General features: G+C 46.0%; 1 protein-coding gene across 4 annotated transcripts in view; it reads right to left on the bottom strand.

Annotated features, from left to right (window-relative positions):
• Positions 1-21,932, bottom strand: part of RFTN2 (raftlin family member 2) — a 208,054-nt gene that overhangs the window by 15,791 nt on the left and 170,331 nt on the right. For all 4 annotated transcript variants that reach the window (XM_073546706.1, XM_073546707.1, XM_073546709.1 and 1 more), the window contains one exon: positions 11,031-11,134. In XM_073546706.1, coding sequence (XP_073402807.1) covers positions 11,031-11,134 — 104 coding nt within the window. The remainder of the gene's footprint in view (positions 1-11,030; positions 11,135-21,932) is intronic.

Raw genomic sequence — 21,932 nt, 5'->3', positions numbered from 1 at the left:
CAATTTTCCCTTACGTCCCTCCGGACAGCACCATGGAGGACGTCCTTCCTTGCCCTATAGTGGGACAGGATCAGAGAGAGGTTAAAAGGCCCCTCCCACCTCCACCCTCCAGTGTTTTTCCTGTCCCGGCAGGGGACGGTTGTACGAGAGGTTGCTTTTAGAGCGAAGATAGCCTGTGGACGTTTATGGCTTTCCATTCCCCTGGCAGGCGGTCTGTGGCTGATTCCTCTCTGGGAGAGGTCCCTCAGCCGTCATTCACTGTACCAGACGGGATTGGGGGTCTCAGCCCTCTCTTACCCCCTGTCAAGTGGACCGTGGCTGACACCTCTTGGAGAAGTTCCTCAGCCAGCCTGCATGCATGATGGGCTCAGGGGGATCGTGCGGCGCGTCCAATCCTTCCCCCTGTCAAGGGGCCCAGGGCCGACACTCCCCAGTGGGGAGTCCCTCTGCCCCAGAGACCAGTCGAGCGGACGTGCTCCTGGGTTGAGCCGCTCCTCTCGGTGGAAGGCTCTCGGCTCGGATGCCGGCCGGCAAAACATTGCTAATTCCGGAAAACATGCGGTGGAGAAGGCTGTCGCGCCTCCGGCAACGTCAGCATAAGGTCGGCGTGTGTTCCACGGCAGAACGCGGAAGTGCAGAACGAGACAGGCAACAGCCTAGTTTCTTGGATCTCGTGGGGCACAGGAAAGGAAATCACTGGCAGTAATACAACATTCCTGACCGAACGCCACTTCCCTCCATGGTAGGCTCGGCATTACCAGCTCCCCCTGTCTTTCTAGCAGGTGTGGAGCCAGCACAGTTGAGTGCACGCTGGAATGTTGTGTTCAGGGCCTGGCCTCTGGGTTGATTCTAGCCTCATGCCTTGGTGCCAAAGCTGGGCCTAGAGCCTCATGTGACACATGGTGGAATGCAGCACATGGTCTCCAGGGAGACTGCTCTCCACCTGAGTCTCATTAATTAGCTCCTTGAGGTGGAGCTGGTCTGACAATTGAGATATACTATTCAGAGCGGAGGTTTATCCGGATCTCTGATTGCTCTCTTGGAGGTAGCTGGGGACCTGGCCTCTTGTTTGGCACCTTCAAGCAGGGCCGTAGTCTGTGCATCATATTACATCATAGGGGCATCGTTTTGTCTCTGTGCATCGTATCGCCGCTGAACATCGTATCGCTGATCATCATATTGCCGTGCACGATATATGGCCGCTGTGTACGATATATGGCCGCTGTGCACGATATATTGCCGCTGTGCACGATATATTGCCGCTATGCACGATATATGGCCGCTGTGCACGATATACGGCCGCTGTGCACGATATACGGCCGCTGTGCACGATATACGGCCGCTGCGCACGATATATGGCCGCTGCGCACGATATATGGCCGCTGCGCACGATATTTGGCCGCTGCGCACGATGCTGCCGCTGTGCATCATACGGCCGCTGTGCATCATACTGCACCATTTGGCATCATTGTGCATCATATTGCATCATTGTGTTTCATATTGCATCATTGTGCTTCATATTGCATCACTGTGCTTCATATTGCATCATTGTGCATCATTGTGCATCATATTGCATCACTGTGCTTCATTGTGCATCATATTGCATCATATTGCATCATTGTGCATCATATTGCATCATTGTGCCTCATATTGCATTATTGTGCTTCATATTGCATCATATCGCATCATTGTGCTTCATATTGCATCATTGTGCTTCATATTGCATCATTGTGCTTCATATTGCATCACTGTGCTTCATATTGCATCATTGTGCCTCATTGCATCATTGCGCCTCATATTGCATCATTGCGCTTCATGTCGCATCATTGTGCTTCAGGTTGCATCATTGTGTTTCATGGTACCTCTGTGCATCATATGGCGTCATAGTACTTTGGTACATCATACATCATCATATGGCTTCATAGTGCCTTTGTACATCATGTGGCTTCATAGTTCCCTTGTGCATCAGACTGCATCATGCGGCTGCATAGTGCCTCTGTTCACCATGCGGCATCATGGGGCCTCTATGCAGCGTATTCAACTATGTGGCTTCATAGTGCCTTTGTGCTGCATCATAGAGCTCTATATTGTCTGTGTGTCATACTGCATCATATAGCTTCATAGTCCCTTGGTGCATCATATTTCATCATAAGCCTTCATAGTGGCTCTATGCATCATATTGCTTCATAGCGCCCCATAGTGTCTTGGCACATCATATTGCGTCATGGCGCTTCTGTACAGCATAAGTCTTCTGTGCATCATATGGTGTCATAAGGCTTTGGTACCCCTGCGCCTCAGGGGGTCATTTATGGGTCCTAATACCTCTGTGCTTCATAGTACCTCGGGTGCTGTGGCTTTGTGCCTCTGGCTTAGACCTTCTGACTTGGGCATTTTTGTGGGCCACACCTTGTATAGTCGGCCTACCACTTCACATTTTGTCTCAGGCCCCAACTCTGGTCTTTGTGTTTCGGGCCCAGATCCAGTTTCTGTTGCTTCATTCTTGGCAACTGGACTTAGCCAGACGAACAGTTATGCTTGAATTGGCCTAGTAACTTAGCATTTCTTCTATTTGGAACAGAACTCTCAAGTGAGTTACTGTCTTGAGGGCTAAAGGCAGGTCCCTCTCATAGTTAGCTTTTAAAGGGAGACATACGTCTCTGGGGTTCATCCTTTAAGTGGACATATTCTGGGTGCAGAAAATCCCATAAGGTGGGAGAAAACAATTCTTCCCGACTCCACATAGAGCAGTCGGACTAGTTTCCTTGATAGACACCCGGTAGACAGATTCTTGTCCCATAAATCCATTGTATTATGTTTACCAGGGGTGGCATCACTACTTTTTGTACCTGATGGCGATTCAGCAGCTCTGCGTCAGGGGGCAGAGGATCCCATACTCGCTGCTCTTACGGGAGTCAGGGCTCCTAAGTTAAAGAAGCTGTATCCATGACTCTTGCAGTCGAGAACCCATAGTCCATCTGCCTCGCAGTAGTCAATCCCCTCTGCGATGTAACGTCCGTCTGCGGTTCTGGGCTGCAGCCAGGCAACACCCCGAGAAACACTGATACCCTTTACCCCTATACAGGGATCTGGATTTACAACAGAGCCCAGGAGGTACTGTCTGAATAGGAGCAGCGGCCAGAGCAGGACGGTCGTCAGAGTGAAGTACAAAAACGGCAGGCAATAGCAGAGTCAATTTCAGGCCAAGGTCAGAGTCAAAAACCAGGAGGGCGGCAGAGGTACAGAATCGTTAGGAAGTAGCAGAGTCAGAATATCCAGGCCAAGGTCACAAAACAGGAGAGTAGCAGAAGTACAGAATCGTCAGGCAAAAGAGGGGTCAGAAATCCAGGCTGAGGTCAGAGTCAAACAGAAATCAATCACTAAGTAACACACAGGGGAACCAAGAATATATCCGGCGGCTTGCAAGACCAGTCCCAAGGTATTTGAGGGATCAGGTCATCCCTCACAGGTTCCTGGACTGGTGATGTCATTAGGGCCGCCCCCAAGACCAGGCCAGATGGAGTTGCAGTAACCCCCTGATGACTGACAGAGGGGCGGAGCCTGCGCCCACCAGATGCCTGCGCAGGAGCCACTTCTCTGTCACCACCATAACTCACGGGCGGACCACGGCGCCTCCCAGTGGCCGAGGCAGGAACAGCCGTCCCCGAATCTGACAGTGAAGTGGCGGTCTGGCGCCTCCTAGTGGCCGTGACCGGAACAGCAGGCCTTGAGTCCAACGGTGACGTGACAGACCGGCGCCTCCTAGTGGCTAAAGCTGGGATCATAGGCCCTGAGTCTGACGGCGACGTAATAGAACCACGGCGCCTCCCAGTGGCCGAGGCAGGAACAGCCGTCCCCGAGTCTGACGGCGAAGTGGCGGCCCGGCGCCTCCTAGTGGCTGCGACCGGAACAGCAGGCCCCAAATCTGACGGAGACGTGACAGTACCCCCCCTTCCAAGAGGGGCCTCCGGACCCTCAAAACCTGGTTTGTCAGGGTGGAGGAGGTGAAACCTTCTAATTAGTGCTTTTGCATGGATGTCCCGCGCAGGGACCCAGGACCTCTCCTCCGGGCCGTAGCCCCTCCAGTGTACCAGATACTGTACGGACCCTCTTACAAGGCGGGAGTCAAGGACACCCTGGACTTCATACTCCAAGGACCCTCCGACCGAAATGGGAGGAGGAGGGGACGGGACAGGGTGAATTGGGGAGCGATACAACTTGAGGAGAGACTTGTGGAAGACATTGGGAAATTTGAAAGACTGAGGGAGTTTTAAACGGAAGGCCACCGGGTTAATCACCTCTATAATCTCGTATGGACCAATAAATCTGGGACCCAGTTTGGCAGACGGTACTTTAAGCTTGATGTTTTTGGTGGAGAGCCAAACCTTGTCTCCAACTCCCAGGTGCGGTCCTTTGGATCGCCGTTTGTTCGCTGCCGAGGTCTGTCTAACCCGGGCCCCTTTCAAGTTAGAGTTTACCTCAGACCAAATGGTTTTTAAACGATGTATATTTTTCTCTACCCCAGGAAGCTCCGACATTCAGGCCGAGAATGAGCCAAAGCGCGGATGCAGCCCGTGGTTGCAGAAAAAGGGGGTAGACTTAATGGAGTCCTGATACTGATTGTTTAGGGCAAACTCGGCTAGTGGCAGATGTTCTGCCCAATCGGACTGGTGTTCTGAGATGTAGCAACGAAGGTATTGCTCCAGAGCCTGGTTGACACGTTCGGTTTGCCCATTGGTTTCAGGGTGGTAAGCCGAGGAAAAAGATAGCTCAATACCAATGCGTTTACAGAACGCCCTCCAGAACTTTGACACGAATTGGGTACCCCTGTCAGACACAATATTGACCGGGGCACCGTGTAAACGTACCACATGTACAATAAACAGTTTACTCAACGTTTCCGAGTTAGGTAACCCCGACAGGGGGACAAAATGACATTGTTTACTGAACCTGTCCACCACCACCCAGATACACGTCTTTCCATCTGAGGACGGTAGGTCCGTAATGAAGTCCATGGAGATGTGGGTCCATGGACTCTCGGGGGTGGGCAAGGACTGGAGCCAGCCGGCAGGGCGAGTATGGGAGGACTTGGCGCGGGCACAGACCTCACATGCTAAGACATATTCTTTGCAGTCCTTAACCACCGTCGGCCACCAAAAATTCCTAGTTATCAATCTGGCGGTATTATTGAGACCAGGATGGCCTGCCAAGACAGAGTCATGTGATTCTCTAAGCACTTGTAGGCGAAACGCAGGTGGAACGAACAATTTGTTGGGTGGCGTAGTGTCAGGGGCTTGTTCTGGGGATTTACGGATCTCCTCCAGAAGGTCCAATGACACTGCGGAGACAATGATCCCAGTGGCCAATATCGGAACTGGTTCACAGTCCTCGGCTTGTGAGGGGCAGAAACTGCGAGAGAGGGCATCGGCCCTCACATTTTTTGTACCAGGGCGGAAGGTGATTATAAAATTAAACCTAGAGAAAAACAATGCCCACCTTGCTTGTCTAGGATTTAACCTTTTTGCTGATTCTAGGTATGTCAGATTCTTATGATCGGTAATTACCGTGATCTTGTGTTTGGCGCCCTCGAGGAAGTGACGCCATTCCTCGAAGGCCCATTTAATTGCCAATAGTTCCCGATTCCCAATATCATAGTTTTTCTCCGTGGGAGAGAATTTGCGGGAAAAAAACGCACATGGACGAAGCTGAGTGAGGGATGTAGTGCCTTGTGATAGCACTGCTCCCACTCCGATTTCAGAGGCATCCACCTCCACAATAAATGGACGGTCCAGATCCGGCTGAACCAAAACTGGGTTGGCCACAAAACTCTCTTTTAACGTAGAAAACGCCTGAATTGCCTCAGGATTCCAGTTGGCCACGTCCGCCCCTTTCCGGGTCAGATCCGTGAGTGGCTTGGCAATCTCTGAGAAACCTCTAATAAACTTGCGGTAATAATTAGCGAACCCCAAAAATCGCTGCAGCGCTTTCAGCGATTTTGGTTGCACCCAAGCCTTAATAGGCTGGACCTTGGCAGGATCCATGCGGAAGCCTTTACCTGAAACCATGTATCCTAAAAACTGTACCTCCTCAGCAAAAAATACACATTTCTCCAGTTTAGCAAACAAGGAGTGTTCACGTAGTCTTTGTAGCACAGAACAGACGTGTTGAGAGTGTGTCACTGGGTCAGCAGAGTAAATCAGAATGTCATCTAAATACACCACGACATACACCCCACAAATGTCTCTAAAAATATCGTTAACAAAGTGCTGAAATACGGCAGGTGCGTTGCTGAGTCCGAACGGCATAACCAGGTACTCAAAATGGCCAAGGGGTGTATTGAAGGCCGTTTTCCACTCATCCCCGTCTCTTATGCGGACTAGATTGTATGCCCCCCGGAGGTCAAGTTTAGTAAACCAACGGGCTCCTGTTAGCTGATTAAAAAGATCAGGGATGAGTGGAAGCGGATACTGGTTTTTTATAGTGATTGCATTCAACTCCCGATAATCAATGCAGGGTCTGAGACCACCATCTTTCTTCTCCACAAAGAAGAACCCAGCCCCAACTGGAGAAATGGACGGTCTGATAAACCCTTTTCTTAGGCTATCTGCAATATAGTCATTCATGGCCTGACGTTCTGGGCCAGAGAGATTAAATATTCTTCCCTTAGGGAGACGGGCATCCGGAATCAGATCAATAGGGCAATCATACTCTCTGTGAGGGGGTAGCTTTTCAGATTCTACAATAGAAAAGACATCCTCAAAATCTCTGAAAGCAAACGGTATGCGGGGGGTTTTAACCTTAACTTGGTTTACTGCCAAGGATATGCAATTTTTCTGACACTGTGGGCTCCAGCGTACAACGTCACCCAAGTGCCAGTCGATGACAGGATTGTGCTGGCGTAGCCATGGCATACCCAGAATAACTGCAGAGGTTAAATTGTCCATCACAAAAAATGACACCAGCTCAGTGTGTAAGGCTCCCACAGACATGGCAACCTTGGCAGTAACAAACTTAACCCCCTCCTGAATAATGGACGTGCCATTAATAGCCGTGGTTTTAATAGGGGCATTAAGTTTTAGTAGAGTTACACCCAAATTCCTAGCAGTCAAGGAATCCATAAAATTTCCTTCAGAACCACTATCCACATACGCGTTTAAACACAGCGATTTCTGACCACATGAAACTGAAATGGGTAATAAAACTTTAGCCGCATCTGCGGGCAATACCTGAACCTCTGGGCAACCATAGCCAGAGTAGTTGCCCAGAGGTCGACGTGCCAGGAGCATGGATCTCTGAGGTGCAGCTCTCTCCCTGAAGACTCCAGACTGCCGCATAGTTGTCCAAGAAAATGAGAGAGATCTTCCAGGCTGTGCACTGCAACAGGTGTTCAGGCCAAAAATCAGCTCAGTCAGAAGAAGAAAAAAAAAAAAAAAAGTTCAGGGAGACTGCTTTTGTATATGTTGGGTATATACACAAGAAGCAGTTAATTTTATGGCCGGATATAATGTAACGTCCGTCTGCGGTTCTGGGCTGCAGCCAGGCAACACCCCGAGAAACACTGATACCCTTTACCCCTATACAGGGATCTGGATTTACAACAGAGCCCAGGAGGTACTGTCTGAATAGGAGCAGCGGCCAGAGCAGGACGGTCGTCAGAGTGAAGTACAAAAACGGCAGGCAATAGCAGAGTCAATTTCAGGCCAAGGTCAGAGTCAAAAACCAGGAGGGCGGCAGAGGTACAGAATCGTTAGGAAGTAGCAGAGTCAGAATATCCAGGCCAAGGTCACAAAACAGGAGAGTAGCAGAAGTACAGAATCGTCAGGCAAAAGAGGGGTCAGAAATCCAGGCTGAGGTCAGAGTCAAACAGAAATCAATCACTAAGTAACACACAGGGGAACCAAGAATATATCCAGCGGCTTGCAAGACCAGTCCCAAGGTATTTGAGGGATCAGGTCATCCCTCACAGGTTCCTGGACTGGTGATGTCATTAGGGCCGCCCCCAAGACCAGGCCAGATGGAGTTGCAGTAACCCCCTGATGACTGACAGAGGGGCGGAGCCTGCGCCCACCAGATGCCTGCGCAGGAGCCACTTCTCTGTCACCACCATAACTCACGGGCGGACCACGGCGCCTCCCAGTGGCCGAGGCAGGAACAGCCGTCCCCGAATCTGACAGTGAAGTGGCGGTCTGGCGCCTCCTAGTGGCCGTGACCGGAACAGCAGGCCTTGAGTCCAACGGTGACGTGACAGACCGGCGCCTCCTAGTGGCTAAAGCTGGGATCATAGGCCCTGAGTCTGACGGCGACGTAATAGAACCACGGCGCCTCCCAGTGGCCGAGGCAGGAACAGCCGTCCCCGAGTCTGACGGCGAAGTGGCGGCCCGGCGCCTCCTAGTGGCTGCGACCGGAACAGCAGGCCCCAAATCTGACGGAGACGTGACATGCGATGGGAGGAAACCTACCTCCCTCTAGTTAGAGTGTGGTTCCTCCCACCATAGCAGTCAGGGGTATAAATATCTCTAAGAAGATTGCCTTTTAGGATATAACATATAAATAAGTTGACACATTTACAGTGTCTGGGCTAATGACTTGTATAGAAGCACACACACACTTACTCTCCTCAGTTCCAAAGTCCAGACTCCCTGTGTCTAACATCAGTAAAACAGGGGTGAGGATCCACATTTCCCTTTCAATGCTTCTAATGAAAAGCCAATGTTGGTAGTGGCAGGAGAGGTTACCTGCCAGATGGAGTATTTCCTTAGTCTTAAATAATATCGAACCCTTTCTTGAGGTTTAGACACGTAAAGGATTCAGAATACACATGATCTCCTGGATGAGTAAGGTACATACGTCTCAATGCTCCGCTATTTTCCATGTACTGTAATTGCTCTGATCTTCCAGCGGAGCAGGGTCTCCGGCCTGCAGGTTTCCTTGTAGTATGGTAAGGTGGTCTCCAGGCAAGGTTTAAGCCGAGCCCAGGAGGACCGACGAAGGAACTATCCTGTGTTATAGCACATACAGCGAATTAATGGTCTGTACAGTCCTCTTTGTATTATGGCTGTGGTTATCACCATACCTTTTGCTTGGCAATAAGGTTTTAAATCTATTCGGTGAATGCGGTGTTCATAAGTATCTATCACAATAACTGTAATTCACTGCGGTTCATTAGTGGTATTGGGGTGCAACAGGTTGTTCCACTGCAAATCTTGTTTGCCACATTCATACTGAAATTGGCCATTATAGACATATATCAGACACTCACTACGGTGATCACCTTTGTAGATCCCTTTCGATATCTATATTCTCATCTTATAGATAATTTCTAGATCTAGCCTGGTTCTTACCTAGAACTTTGATCTGGGGGCTTCTGTACCCACCCTGAGACCTTTGCTTTGGTATTCTCCATGGTGGTGTCCGGAGGGACGTAAGGGAAAAAGGGAATTAGACCAACCGGTAATTCTGTTTCCTGTAGTCCCTCAGGACAGCACCCTTAGTTCCCTCCCTTATGTTTGTCTTTAGGCCTGCATGGGATCGATCGGCAGATTGTTCATCCATAAGGTCATCGTGGCTCGAGATTGGGATGGAGCCGCTAAAGGGTCTTACATACGCGTTTGTAAGGGCGTGTTTAGACCATTTCCATCCATCCTCGGTGGTACTTTGAAAAAACACTGGAGGGTGGAGGTGGGAGGGGCCTTTTAACCTCTCTCTGATCCTGTCCCACTATAGGGCAAGGAAGGACGTCCTCCATGGTGCTGTCCTGAGGGGCTACAGGAAACAGAATTACTGGTTGGTCTAATTCCCTTTTTCTCACTGCACAATAGTCTCACTGGTAGCAGAGTCAGACCCTTTCCCCAAATAGGCCTACTTTCCATTACTTCGGATTCAATCTCAAAGGCAAAGAAAGATATCCTTAGGTACTTTCTAACAGCTGTTAAGTCAATTATTCTATGTCACTGGAAATCCACAAAAACTCCAACTTTGGGTGAATGGGTGGAAGAGGTTAACAGTATTATGAAAATGGAAAACCTGATTGCACATGATAATAATCCTCTCACAGCTTTTCATTGATAATGAAATATCGATGGATAGTATTCAATGAGGGTAATGATCTGGCAATCTGGTTGTCAGAAAATAATACTTAAAATAGAATATTGTGGTACATGTGGTCTCCTCTGAAGTGTTGGTTTCAATAAGTCATGTTTTTTTTTTGGTTTGTTTTTTCCTTTGTCCCATCCCCACCTCCTTTTCCTTCAAATTCTTTCTCTTTCCACCCTCCTTTCTTCTTTACATTCCTCTAGCACACATAATTATTTGGTCCATGTAAGAGCTTATATCAATACCTCATCAAGATGATTATACTCACATTCTAATGTTTAACGATAACAATATTAACAACCATAAACTTTTTTATTGCTATTATTGAACGTAATTGTAATGTTCTGTTTTCATATCAATGTTGTTAAAACCCCCCAAAATATTTAAAGTAAAAAAAAAAAAAGATATGTAATAATTGAAATAGCTCTTTCATAGATAAAATAGATATTGGTAGTGAGGCCGGGTTCAGTTCAGCATATTTTTGATTGGAATATTTGTGTGCAAAACTGACCACATCTGGACTAATGGCAGCCTATGTGCATGAATAATCTCACACATGAGATAGGCATGATTTATTTCTGCTGCTATCTGCTATTTACCTGACAAGTTCTAAAGACCTAAATTCTCTGGCATCAGACTGCGTCCTTGATTAAGAGGATAGGGCATACTGTAGAGGTCATAGTAAGGGTATATTATGGAGACAGGACAGAGCTCATATTTGCCTAAATGGCCAAAAATTATAATTTTTATTGCTCTGTCTCAAAGTTCTGAGATTGCTGTATTCATGAGGAAAGTGCAAAAATCTGAAAGCCTCACATTACCTTTGTCAGCAGTGACTGATGGGCTGCCATTTATAGTGACTGCTGACATTTATTAAAAAGTACCCATCCACTGATAAAACATTACTAGTAGAAGTGTCATTATAGCACATCATTTCTTACCTGTTGTGTCTTATTATGGGTGTTGGTATCACACAAGTGAGGAGCCAACCAAATTCTGCCAAGGTGTGCAACAAAGGACCATAGTCGGTTTTAATGTCAGATCCCTAGAAAATAAATAAGATAATTCCATAATCTAAATGAACAGAACCATATGAATCTACATTTGTGACGGCAGATAATCACATTCTTAGTTATTCCAGATGAACCTTAATTGCAAAATACTACAACATAATTAAAAATGTATACTGAATGGCCGTATATTGAAGACACCCATGTAGTGGGGGGCATTGGACCTTTTGTAACCTTTAAAGCCACAGTAATTGTTGTGACATGGATTCTACTGTGTTTTGAAATTGTTCTGCAGGTTGACTGACGTCCTCAACTTTGTCACTGAGAATCTGGGGACCCCAAGTTTTGTTGTGCAATTCCTCCTGAGCACAGTGATAACCAATATTTTGGGGAAAACTACTGTTTAGGTGCACAGCAGGGATTAGAAGGGAAAGAGCACAGTTGGACTTTTTGCATGGAAAAATGGCTGGAATGGAGAGCGTTTGGAGACCCTCTGATGTGCCTAAACAGTGGAAACAATCCCCACAAGTGACCCCATTTTTTAAACTATACCCCTCAAGGAATGTTTCTAGATGTATTGTGAGCACCTTGAACTCCCAGGTTTATAATGTAGAGGCATGAAAATAAAAAATCTTAATTTCCAACAAAAATGTACTTTTAGCCCCCATTTTTTTATTTTCACAAGGGTAACAGGAGAAAATGGAACCCAAATTTTGTTGTCCAAAATCTTATGAGTAAAGTAAAGTAAATTCCCTAAAAAAACCTAAACAGCAAAAGCAAAAACAGTGTTGAATACCTCCTCCACTGCCTCTTCCACCTACTCCGCCATGTGAACCTTCACCTACTCCACTTCCTCTATTTGGACCTCCGCCTCCTGGTTCTAGATTGTTATTTTTTATTTTCTCTTAATTCTATGTTCTTTTAAGCAAGTCCACTAAGAAAACAAACAAAGAAACAAAAAAATAAAACACAAAAACTGCGTTGGATTCCTCCTCCCCTGCCTCTTCCACCTACGCTGCCATGTCCACCTCCACCTCCTGCACCTCTTCCTCCACTTGGATTTCCACTTCCTGGTTTAAGATTATTATTATAATTATTATTATTATTATTATTATTATTTTAATTCTATGTTCTTTTAAGTCAGTTTCCTAAAAAGTACCCCCCCAAAAAAAGCAAAACAAGACACAAAAACAGTGTTGGATACTTCCTCTCCTGCGTCTTCCACCTACACCGTCAAGTGCACCTCCGCCTCCTCGACCTCCTCCTCCATTTGGAACTCTGCCTCCTGGTTCTAGATTTATTTTTTTATTCTATGTTGTTTTAACCCTTTAGTGACTGAGTAACTTTTAACCTTAATGACCAGGCTACATTTTTTAAATCTGACCAGTATCACTTTATGAGTTAATAACTGAAACACTACAGTGGATCTCAGTGATTGTGAGAATGTTTTTTTTTGTTGCATAGTGTACTTCATAATCTTTGTAAAATTTGTTCCATACTACTTGTGTTTGTTTGTGAAAATATGGGAAATTTAGTGAAAATTTAGCAATTTTCAAACTTTTAATTTCTATGACCTTAATGTCATGCCCGCCATGTCTGTTATGCTGCGTGACTCCTGGAGCAGTGTGCACGCGCACCGAACTATCATGCCCGCCATGTCTGGTATGCCGCATGACTCCTGGAGCAGTGTGCACGTGCACTGAACATAATGTCTTATGCTGCAAGATCCCTAAAAGCAGTGTGCACACGCACCTCGTGACTGTTGTGCTGCAAGATGCCTGGAGCAGTGTGCACATGCACCTCATCTCATGGCTGCCTGCCATTGCCAGTGCGTATTTGTTTTTTACCTCATGCCTACACGCCGTTGCTGTGTGACCAGCCATCTCTGCTCTGCCTGCAGCAATCCTCTCTGTATTCCTGGAGCCCCTGATCATGTGACCTTTCCTATGTTCCAGCACAGTCTGATCCAGCAATCCTCTCAATGGTCTTGGAGGCCCTGATCATGTGACCTTCTCTATGGTCCAGCCCAGTCTGATCTAGCAATGCTCTCTATGATCCTGGAGGATCTGAACCGGAAGTCCTCTCCTGGTCCTGACCCGGAAGTACAGGTGCTAATGCCCTATATCAGACCGCCCCTTCCTATGGTCACGGCCTGAGTATTGTGTTGCTTCCCTGCATGGCTGCTTGGTCTGCTCGGTCACAACCTGTATTCTGTGCCCCTGCACTCTGCCCTGTAGTGCTTCTCTGCACACGCTCTGTGCTTGTATTCTGCCACTTGTCTCGTGCCATGTCTTGTGTTGTCTTTTGTGCCATGTTTTGTCTCTGCTATCCTTGGACTTGTAGTACTTCCTATGTTCTCTGCCTTTGCCTGTTTTTGCCATGTCTTGTCCTTTGCTATTCTGAGCCTTGTAGTACTTCCACGTTCTCTGTCTCTGCCTGGTTTTCTGTTCTCTGTCTTATGGTGCTCTCTTGCACATTCTATGTCTAGTCTCAAGGTTCTGCCTTGACCCGGCTCTGGGCTTCGGCCTACGCTCCGCTGCTAGACTCTGTCTTATGGTGCTCTCTTGCACATTCCATGTCTAGTCTCAAGGTTCTCCCTTGACCCGGCTCTGAGCTTCGGCCTACGCTCCGCTGCTAGCCCTATACTCTCTCTCTGACCCGGCTCTGTGCTTCTGCCTATGTTCCGCTCTTTGTTCCATACCTTGTCTAGCTTTGCCTTGTTTCTTGCCTTGCCTTGTTTCTTCGTGTGCCCTTTGCATGCGCCTGGCCTTCCTAGCCTCCTGTCTGTGGCTCAGCCGTGCCCTCCCTAGCCGTGCCCAACTGCTTGTGCCTCAGCCGTGCTCGTCGGCCAGTGACAGCTGTGCCGCCTGTTATGCCTCAGCTGGGATCACCTCAGTCTTGCCCATCTGTCTGTGCCTCAGCCCGACCAGCTAGCCAGTGCCCCAGCCGTGCTCTCTGTGCTTCCTTGCACCCACGCTGTCTCTGCACTGTGCTTTGCGTGCTTCTCTAATAGCACGCGCAGGCACTAGCCTGCCCCTTGGCATACCTCCCCGTGCTTCTGTAAAAGTACGCGCAGGTCTTGCCATGTACCCTGTCATGCCCTCTTGCATGCACAGGCCTTAGCCTATACCCTGTTATACCCTCTTCCACGCACAGGCCCTAGCTTGTACCCTGTCATGCCCTCTTGCATGGCGTGCCTCCTAGCATGTGCAGGCCCTTGCCTTAACCTGAACCCTGGCGTGTCTCTTAGCACACACCCTGACTTGAACCTGACCCTGGCATGACCCTTGGCACACGCAGGACCTTGCCTTGAACCCTGACCATGGCGTGTCCCTCAGCACGTGCAGGACCTTGCCTTGAACCCTGACCCTGGCGTGTCCCTCGGCACGCGCAGGACCTTGCCTTGGACCTTGAACCCTGGCGTGTCCCTGCACACGCACCATGTCTTGTACTTTGAACCCTGGCGAGTCCCCTACACACGCACCGTGTTTTGTACTTTGAACCTGGCATATCCCCTACACACGCACCTTGCCCTGGACCCTGGTGTGCCCCTAGCACGCACCCTGCCTGGAACCTTGCCTTGGACCTTGGCGTGTTCCCTAACACGCACCATGTCTGGAGATCTGTCGTGCCTCCTTGCCTGAACCCTGGTTTGCCTGCCGGATGCCCGGAACCTGCAGATCGCTGCCAGAGATTGTAAGCCTGATGACTGCGGCCTGATGTCCGGAGCTGATGTCCACAGCCTAATGCCCTGATCCTGTCGATCGTTGTCAGTTGTCCGGAGTCCGATGCCATTGAACCCTTGCCTGTACCCAGGTGTGCCACCTGTCACGTACCATGCCACGGACCTTGGCGTGCCACGCACCTTGCTGTGTTATGCCTGTTATCACGTTTTGCACCTGATGCTACCCTGAGTTTGCCTTAATGAAGATACCTTGAATTCACGTCTTGTCTTGTTTCCTGCACGTCCTTTGTCGTCAGACACTCGTACTTAGTGTCTACCTGAGCCGGTCGTCTGGTCCCAGCTGTCGTGGTGGCTCACCCCCTTGGTCTTTCCCCTGACACTCCCTATATAGGGGGTAGTTCCTCACAAGGTCAGCTCACCCTAGGTGGGTGGGTGCCACGACCCAGAGGGTCCACCATAAAGAAAACGACTCAGCGTAAGCTGACTCCATCACACAGAGAGTCATGTCACACAAAATAGTTAATAAATAACATTTACCACATGTCTACTTTACACCTGCATCACCAGCATCATTTTGAAAACATATTTTTTTTATTAGGAAGTTAGAAGACTGAAAAGTTGATCAGTCATTTCTCATTTTTCCAACATCCAAGAAATATTGTTTCTCCTTGCGGATATTGACATGATAAGCATGCCGAGTTGAGGAGGCTTAAAGCCGCAATGCTCCTCTGAGAAATATGCAAATTGTCTCTTCAGAGAGGAAGAAGACTAGAACTCTAGTGCCACCTATTGGAAGTAGCAATCCTAAAAGTCAATGTCGACCCTTTAACGAGCCTTGTCACATGACTTAGGATAAAAGCCAAAACATCATCATTTTTCCAACAAAATGTATAAAACCAGTCTTTTAGGGACCGCATTACATTTGAAGTGACTTTGCGGGACCTATATGACAGAAAATACCCAAAAGTGACACCATTTTAAAAACTGCACCACACAAACCCTTCAGGTGCTTCACAGGAACTAAAGCAAAGTGAAAGGAAAAATGAACATTTTACTTTTTTCACAACAAATTTACTTTAGCCCAACATTTTTTATTTTCACAAGGGTAACAGGAGAAAATGGACCCCAAGTTTTGTTGTGCAATTCCTCCTGAGCACAGTGATAACCAATATTTGGGGGAAAACTACTGTTTAGGTGCACAGCAGGGATTAGAAGGGAAAGAGCACAGTTGGACTTTTTGCATGGAAAAATGGCTGGAATGGAGAGCGTTTGGAGACCCTCTGATGTGCCTAAACAGTGGAAACAATCCCCACAAGTGACCCCATTTTTTAAACTATACCCCTCAAGGAATGTTTCTAGATGTATTGTGAGCACCTTGAACTCCCAGGTTTATAATGTAGATGCATGAAAATAAAAAATCTTAATTTCCAACAAAAATGTACTTTTAGCCCCCTTTTTTTTATTTTCACAAGGGTAACAGGAGAAAATGGAACCCAAATTTTGTTGTCCAAAATCTTATGAGTACACTGATGCCCCATATGTTGGGAAAAGCTACTGTTTGAGAGAATGGTGGGGATCGAAAGGGAAGGAGTGACGTTTTGGAACACAGACTTTGATTAAATGGTCTATGGGTGTCATGTCGCATTTGGAAACCCCCTGACATGCGAGAAAAGCAGAAATCACCCCATGAGTTACCCCGTTTTGTTAACTAGGAATTCATCTAGGGTTGTACTGAGCATTTTAACCTACGTGGTGATTCACAAAACTTTATAACATTTAGATGTAAGAACCAAAAATATTTTTTTTCCACTAAAATACAGTATTAGCACCAAATTTATAACTTATACTAGGGGTAATGGGAGAAACTGGACTCCATGCAATTTCTCACCAACGAGGGTGTCATCCCTTTTGTTCTTTTTCACACAACGGTAGCTATGAATGTTTTTCTTTGGATTGAGCACCCGTTCTGTGGGTAGCTGGCGTGCAGCCCAGGTGTGTGTTTGTACCGCACTATAGTGCACATCAAGGTGAAGGCAGTGGTGCCGAATTTTCTCCTTTCTTCTTACACCAAATTTATAACTTATACTAGGGGTAATGGGAGAAACTGGACTCCATGCAATTTCTCACGAATGTGGCAATACCTCATGTGTAGTTGTATACAACTCTTTAAGCACATGGCAGAGATCGGCTAGGAAAGAGCGCTACTTAGCTTTTAGAATGCAGATTTCATTTGAATAGTTTGTGGGCTCCATTAGCTGAATCCCTGAGGTGCTAAAACAGCAGAAACCTCCCCCCCAGGTAACCCCATACTGGACACTTCACTGCCTAAGGAATTCATCTAGGGGTGTAGTGAGTATTTTCAACCCATAGGTGCCTTACAGAATTTTATAACATTGAGATGTGGAAATATGACATTTTAGTGGTAAAAATTTAATTTATGTATTTGTGCAAATTTTTCAGGTACACAAGAGTCAGTATGTAAAATTGAACCCCATAATTTATTATCCAACTTCTCCTGAACACGATGATGCCCCATATGTTGTCAGAAATTACTATTTGGCCACATGACAGGACTGAGAAGGAGCACTGTTTGGCTTTTGGAGCACAGATTTTGCATAGAGTATGAGCCGACCCGAGCATAAGCCGAGGCTCCTAATTTTGCCACGGAAAACTGGGTAAGCTTATTGACTCGAGTATAAGCCAGGTATGCATTGTCCTCTCATCCCTGTCCTGCTACCCTTGGCTCCACCTGTCCCTGTCCTGGTATGCGTGGCTTCCCTTGTCCTTGTCCTGGTATGCTTTGCTTCCCCCATCGCTGTCCTGCTATGTGTGGCTCTCCCGTCCTGCCCTGCTATGCGTGGCTCCCCTGTCCTGCCCTGGTATGCATGGCTCCCCCCATCGCTGTCCTGCTATGCGTGGCTCCCCCCATCCCATCGTTGTACGCATAGGCTTCCCCCGTCCCGTTGTTGTATGCATGGCTCCTCCGGTCCCGTTGTTGTATGCATGGCTCCCCCCCTCCCATCCTGATATGCATGCTTCCTATTAAAAAAAAACATCCTACTCACCCTCCTCCAGTGTGCCCTTGCTGGTGCCGGCTACCAGCAGCGCGATCACATGGCCATGCTCATTAAGATAATGAATGTGCGCTCCATGCCATGCATATTCATTACCTTAATGAGCAGTGCCATGTGATCGCTCAGCACAGGAAGAGCTGCCGACACCGGGACCAATGTAGATGCAGTGACGGCGCGGAGGAGGGGGTGAGTATGATGTCTTCTGGAAGCCGGCGTCTGCAGCTGTCTCTCCGAGCGCTATTTAGCAGTGGCACAGGCTTCAGCCACAGCCGCCGGCTCCTGCCGCTGCTCCACCACTCCCCCGCCGGCTTTCTGGTCAATGACTCGTATATAAGCCGAGGGCGCAAAAAAAGTGCTGAAAAACTCAGCTTATACACGAGTATATACGGTAGTTTATAAGTCACATTTGCAGAGCCCCAAAGGTGACAGAACATCAGAAAAAAAACAAAAGTGACTCCATTGTAGATATTGCACCTCTCAATGAATTCGTATATGGGGGCTGGTTTTGTGCGGGATAAATTACGGTTTTTATTGGTAACATTTTGGGGTACATAATATTTTTCAATCTCTTCCAGAATAAGGCTGGGTCACATTCTCGTATTATATGCTGAGCACTTATTTCAGGGTTTTTGTCTAAATCTCACAAAAATGAGATTCAGACAAAAGCCCCAACAAAACCACTCACTGTTGAGGCAGATGGAGTCACTTTAGACTGGTCTCTTGATTTTTTTTTAGGTTTTGCTTCAATCACACAGGAAAAATGCATTTTTTTTAAATAAAAAGTAGTTGTTTTCATCACCATATATTCTGAGAGCTATAACTTTTTTATGTTTTGGTCGAACAAAGCTGTATGGGGGCTTATTTTTTGTGTGACAAGTTGCATATTTAGTAGTATAATTTTGGAGTATATAACATTTTTTGATCACTTTTTACTCAGATTTTTCAGACGTACAATGGAAAAAACCCAGCAGTTCAGTTATAGGTTTTATGTTTTGTGCCGTTTGACAAGCGGTAATAATGATAACACAGATTTGTTGGTCGGGTCAGTACGGTTACAGCGATACCAGATCTATATTGCTTTTTTATGCCTTGCTATTTTTACATACTAAAAATAATATTTTACAAAAATGAATTTGTTTTTGTATCTTCATAATCTGAAGGTCACCGATCATCAAAGAAATGAATTACATACACATTATATATGCGATCATGCTGCAGTGCAGGCGCCAGCCTGCAGATGGGGATTTGTTTTTCAAGACATATATATATATATATATATATACTGTATATATATCATATTAATTATGTAAACTAGGGAGCAGGTCACTGAGGGATCAATGACCTATCAGAAGGCACACTGATGAATGCCTAACCAGAGCACCACATGGAGACCCCCCCAACCACAGGCCGCCCCGGAGCATGAGTACATCATTAACTCAAAACTGAATATAAAGATTAAACAACAACCACAAGACGGATTTCATCAACCAAGGTATCATTTTAATCAGTATAATAGCGCCAACTTGACACTGTGTGTAGGTTACTGTGCACAATCCTGCTGACAGGCTCCCTAAAAGAAATAAAGAAAGACACAAGGAAACGCAAAAAGTTTTGGAAACTTCTTCACCTGCCTCTTCCCCCTACACCGCCACATCCACCTCTACCTCCTCTTCCACTTGGACCTCATCCTCCTGGTTCAATATTATTATTATTTTTCTCATAACTTTTTATTTTTTTATGCTATTTATTTTAAGTAATTTCCCTATCCACATTTGTTTGCAGGGCATTTGTGCTTCTCTACACCCCATTTAACTTCCTTTTGCAGCCCCCTAGCCCTTACTATGACTATTTTACAGACATTTTAAAGCACCTAAGTTCTGTCCCCATTAACTTCTATTGGGTTCTCGTTCGGGGTCAAGTTCGGATGCCGAACTGAACTTTGAACTACAGTTTCGCTGAATTTGACAAACCTGAACATCCACGGGTCCACTCATTCCTACTCATAAAGAAATGATTCCACTACACTGGAGACATCAAAGTTGTCCGAGTGTTCAGGTTCTAGAATGCTTAGAAAATGGTATATTAATACTACTGGGGTGGAAGCTCATGCATTAGAAAACTAATAAAGGTTAAAAGATTATTATGATTTAACTATTTATAAAATTGATAATCGAACAGTTTTCAAATAAACATGTATTTTATCGTCATTTCTTTATTTGTAGGCTTACATTACTTTATGCTTAAAGGAAATTGTACATCCCGCAGAGAAGCTGGTACTGCTATTACTACGTAGATTGAACATGTGTCCCGTCAAGTGGATCCCCCCGACATACACACGTCGTGTGACCCCCAACTAATCAGGTAACATTTTCCAAGTATTTAAGAGTTTGTTCCTATTTTGTTATGCTATCAAGTTTGACAAAAGTATTAGGAAAGCTGCCAGTGCATATACTAAGTGCATCCATAGCGCCTCATGCACCAGGCTTATGGTACATGCTGGGTTGATATGCATTGGCATGTCTTTTATACTGTAAAGAAAGGTAAAATTATCTCTTTAATAATGATTGTAGTTTTTGTGATGTGAAATCCGACAGACAAGGGGCATGGTAAGCAACATAAGGCAGAAAAAAGTGCATGAAATGTGTTGTTTTTGTTTAAATGTAATAAAAAGAGCAAGGGGTTGCATGTACCCCAAAATTGTATCAATAAGAACAACTCACTGCAAAAAAACAAGCCCTCACTCAGCATCCTCAAAGGAAAATGAGAAAATGATGCCCCTTGGAAAAAAAGTCAGTAAGTAGTGCTTCATTTGTAATGATAAGCAGCACGGTGTCAATTTTATTCTGGAACCGCACAACCTTGTTTTCATTCTTATTTTAATTTTAAAATACATTTCAAGTGTTCATTAGACACATCAACAAATGCCGTAAGCTCCATGTGCCAGTGGCCGACCTGATCTCCCGCTGCGTGCGCCTCCTGCAGCCTACGTGTTGGCTTTTTTCATTCTTTAACACTGATATAATTTACATGTCTGACTAGTATGATCCTTTTTATACAAAAGTCTAACAGTCCTGTCTGTCCATAAGCAATATACCAGATTCTGTATTTAAGCACGTGATTCCTAAGCTTAGAATTAAGCCAAGTGGAATGGTCTCTTGTTGCGCAGACATATTAGTATCTGGTGTGAGACTGGAGAGACAGGCGCAATAGGGAGCGGCGCCCATGGCTGATAATTCTGAATATATGTGGCTTACAAATGACATTTTCCCTACGCTTACCTATGAACTCAAATGTACAAAGACTAACACATGTTATATTCCTGGCATTTTTCCCTAAGTATACCAGCTGTTGGCTTCACACTAATGGGGTGATATTTAACACCGTGAGCAGCTGCGTCTTAATACTATATTGTTCGTACATTGCTTCAACATTGCACCTACTAACTGGAGACCAACGTTGCTTCAGATCAGGCATGAGAGCACATTATATGGATATTCTGTGAGCTGTAAAATTATAGCGCCACCTTTTTTTTAGTATTTTGAACACTGGACAAGAGTCTTCTAATTTTTAATTACTGAAAATTCATGGACGGCTGGAAATCCTGAGAATGCATTAAAGGCCATGATTTGTAATAGCTTAAAAGAGCAGAAATATGAACGCTATCCTATTATTTAAGATGCCAATGCTTAATAAACTGTCTGGTCAGAACTGTAATAATAATAATTCCATAAATTTGTCTATTTTTTAAAAACCTTCAATGTTATTGTCCTATGCACAAAATTCCACTAATAAAACTTAAAAAATTAGAAATAAAAAAAAAAGAATTAAAGGCTTTGTCCGGGACTAGGTATTTGATGATCTGTCTACAAGTGTATGTCCAAACTCCTGGGCAGGTCTGGGCTTAAGTTGGATTGCACCTGTACAGTAAGTCCTTTAACCCTCTCATCAAACCATACTTATTATACACATAAAACCATGCCGTTTATTTTACATGGGATTATTTCTTTTGGATCTTGAGCAAAGGTCCTAAATGGAGCTTATAGGAAGTACAAAAGGGAAAAAAGGTATCATTCA

The sequence above is a fragment of the Dendrobates tinctorius genome, unplaced genomic scaffold, assembly GCF_039654945.1.
Source record: "Dendrobates tinctorius isolate UK_male_01 unplaced genomic scaffold, ASM3965494v1 ptg000150l, whole genome shotgun sequence".
In the NCBI taxonomy this organism is placed as follows: Eukaryota; Metazoa; Chordata; class Amphibia; order Anura; family Dendrobatidae; genus Dendrobates; species Dendrobates tinctorius.
The sequence above is the reverse complement of the archived record's forward strand: the minus strand, read 5'-3'. Positions and strand labels throughout refer to the sequence as shown.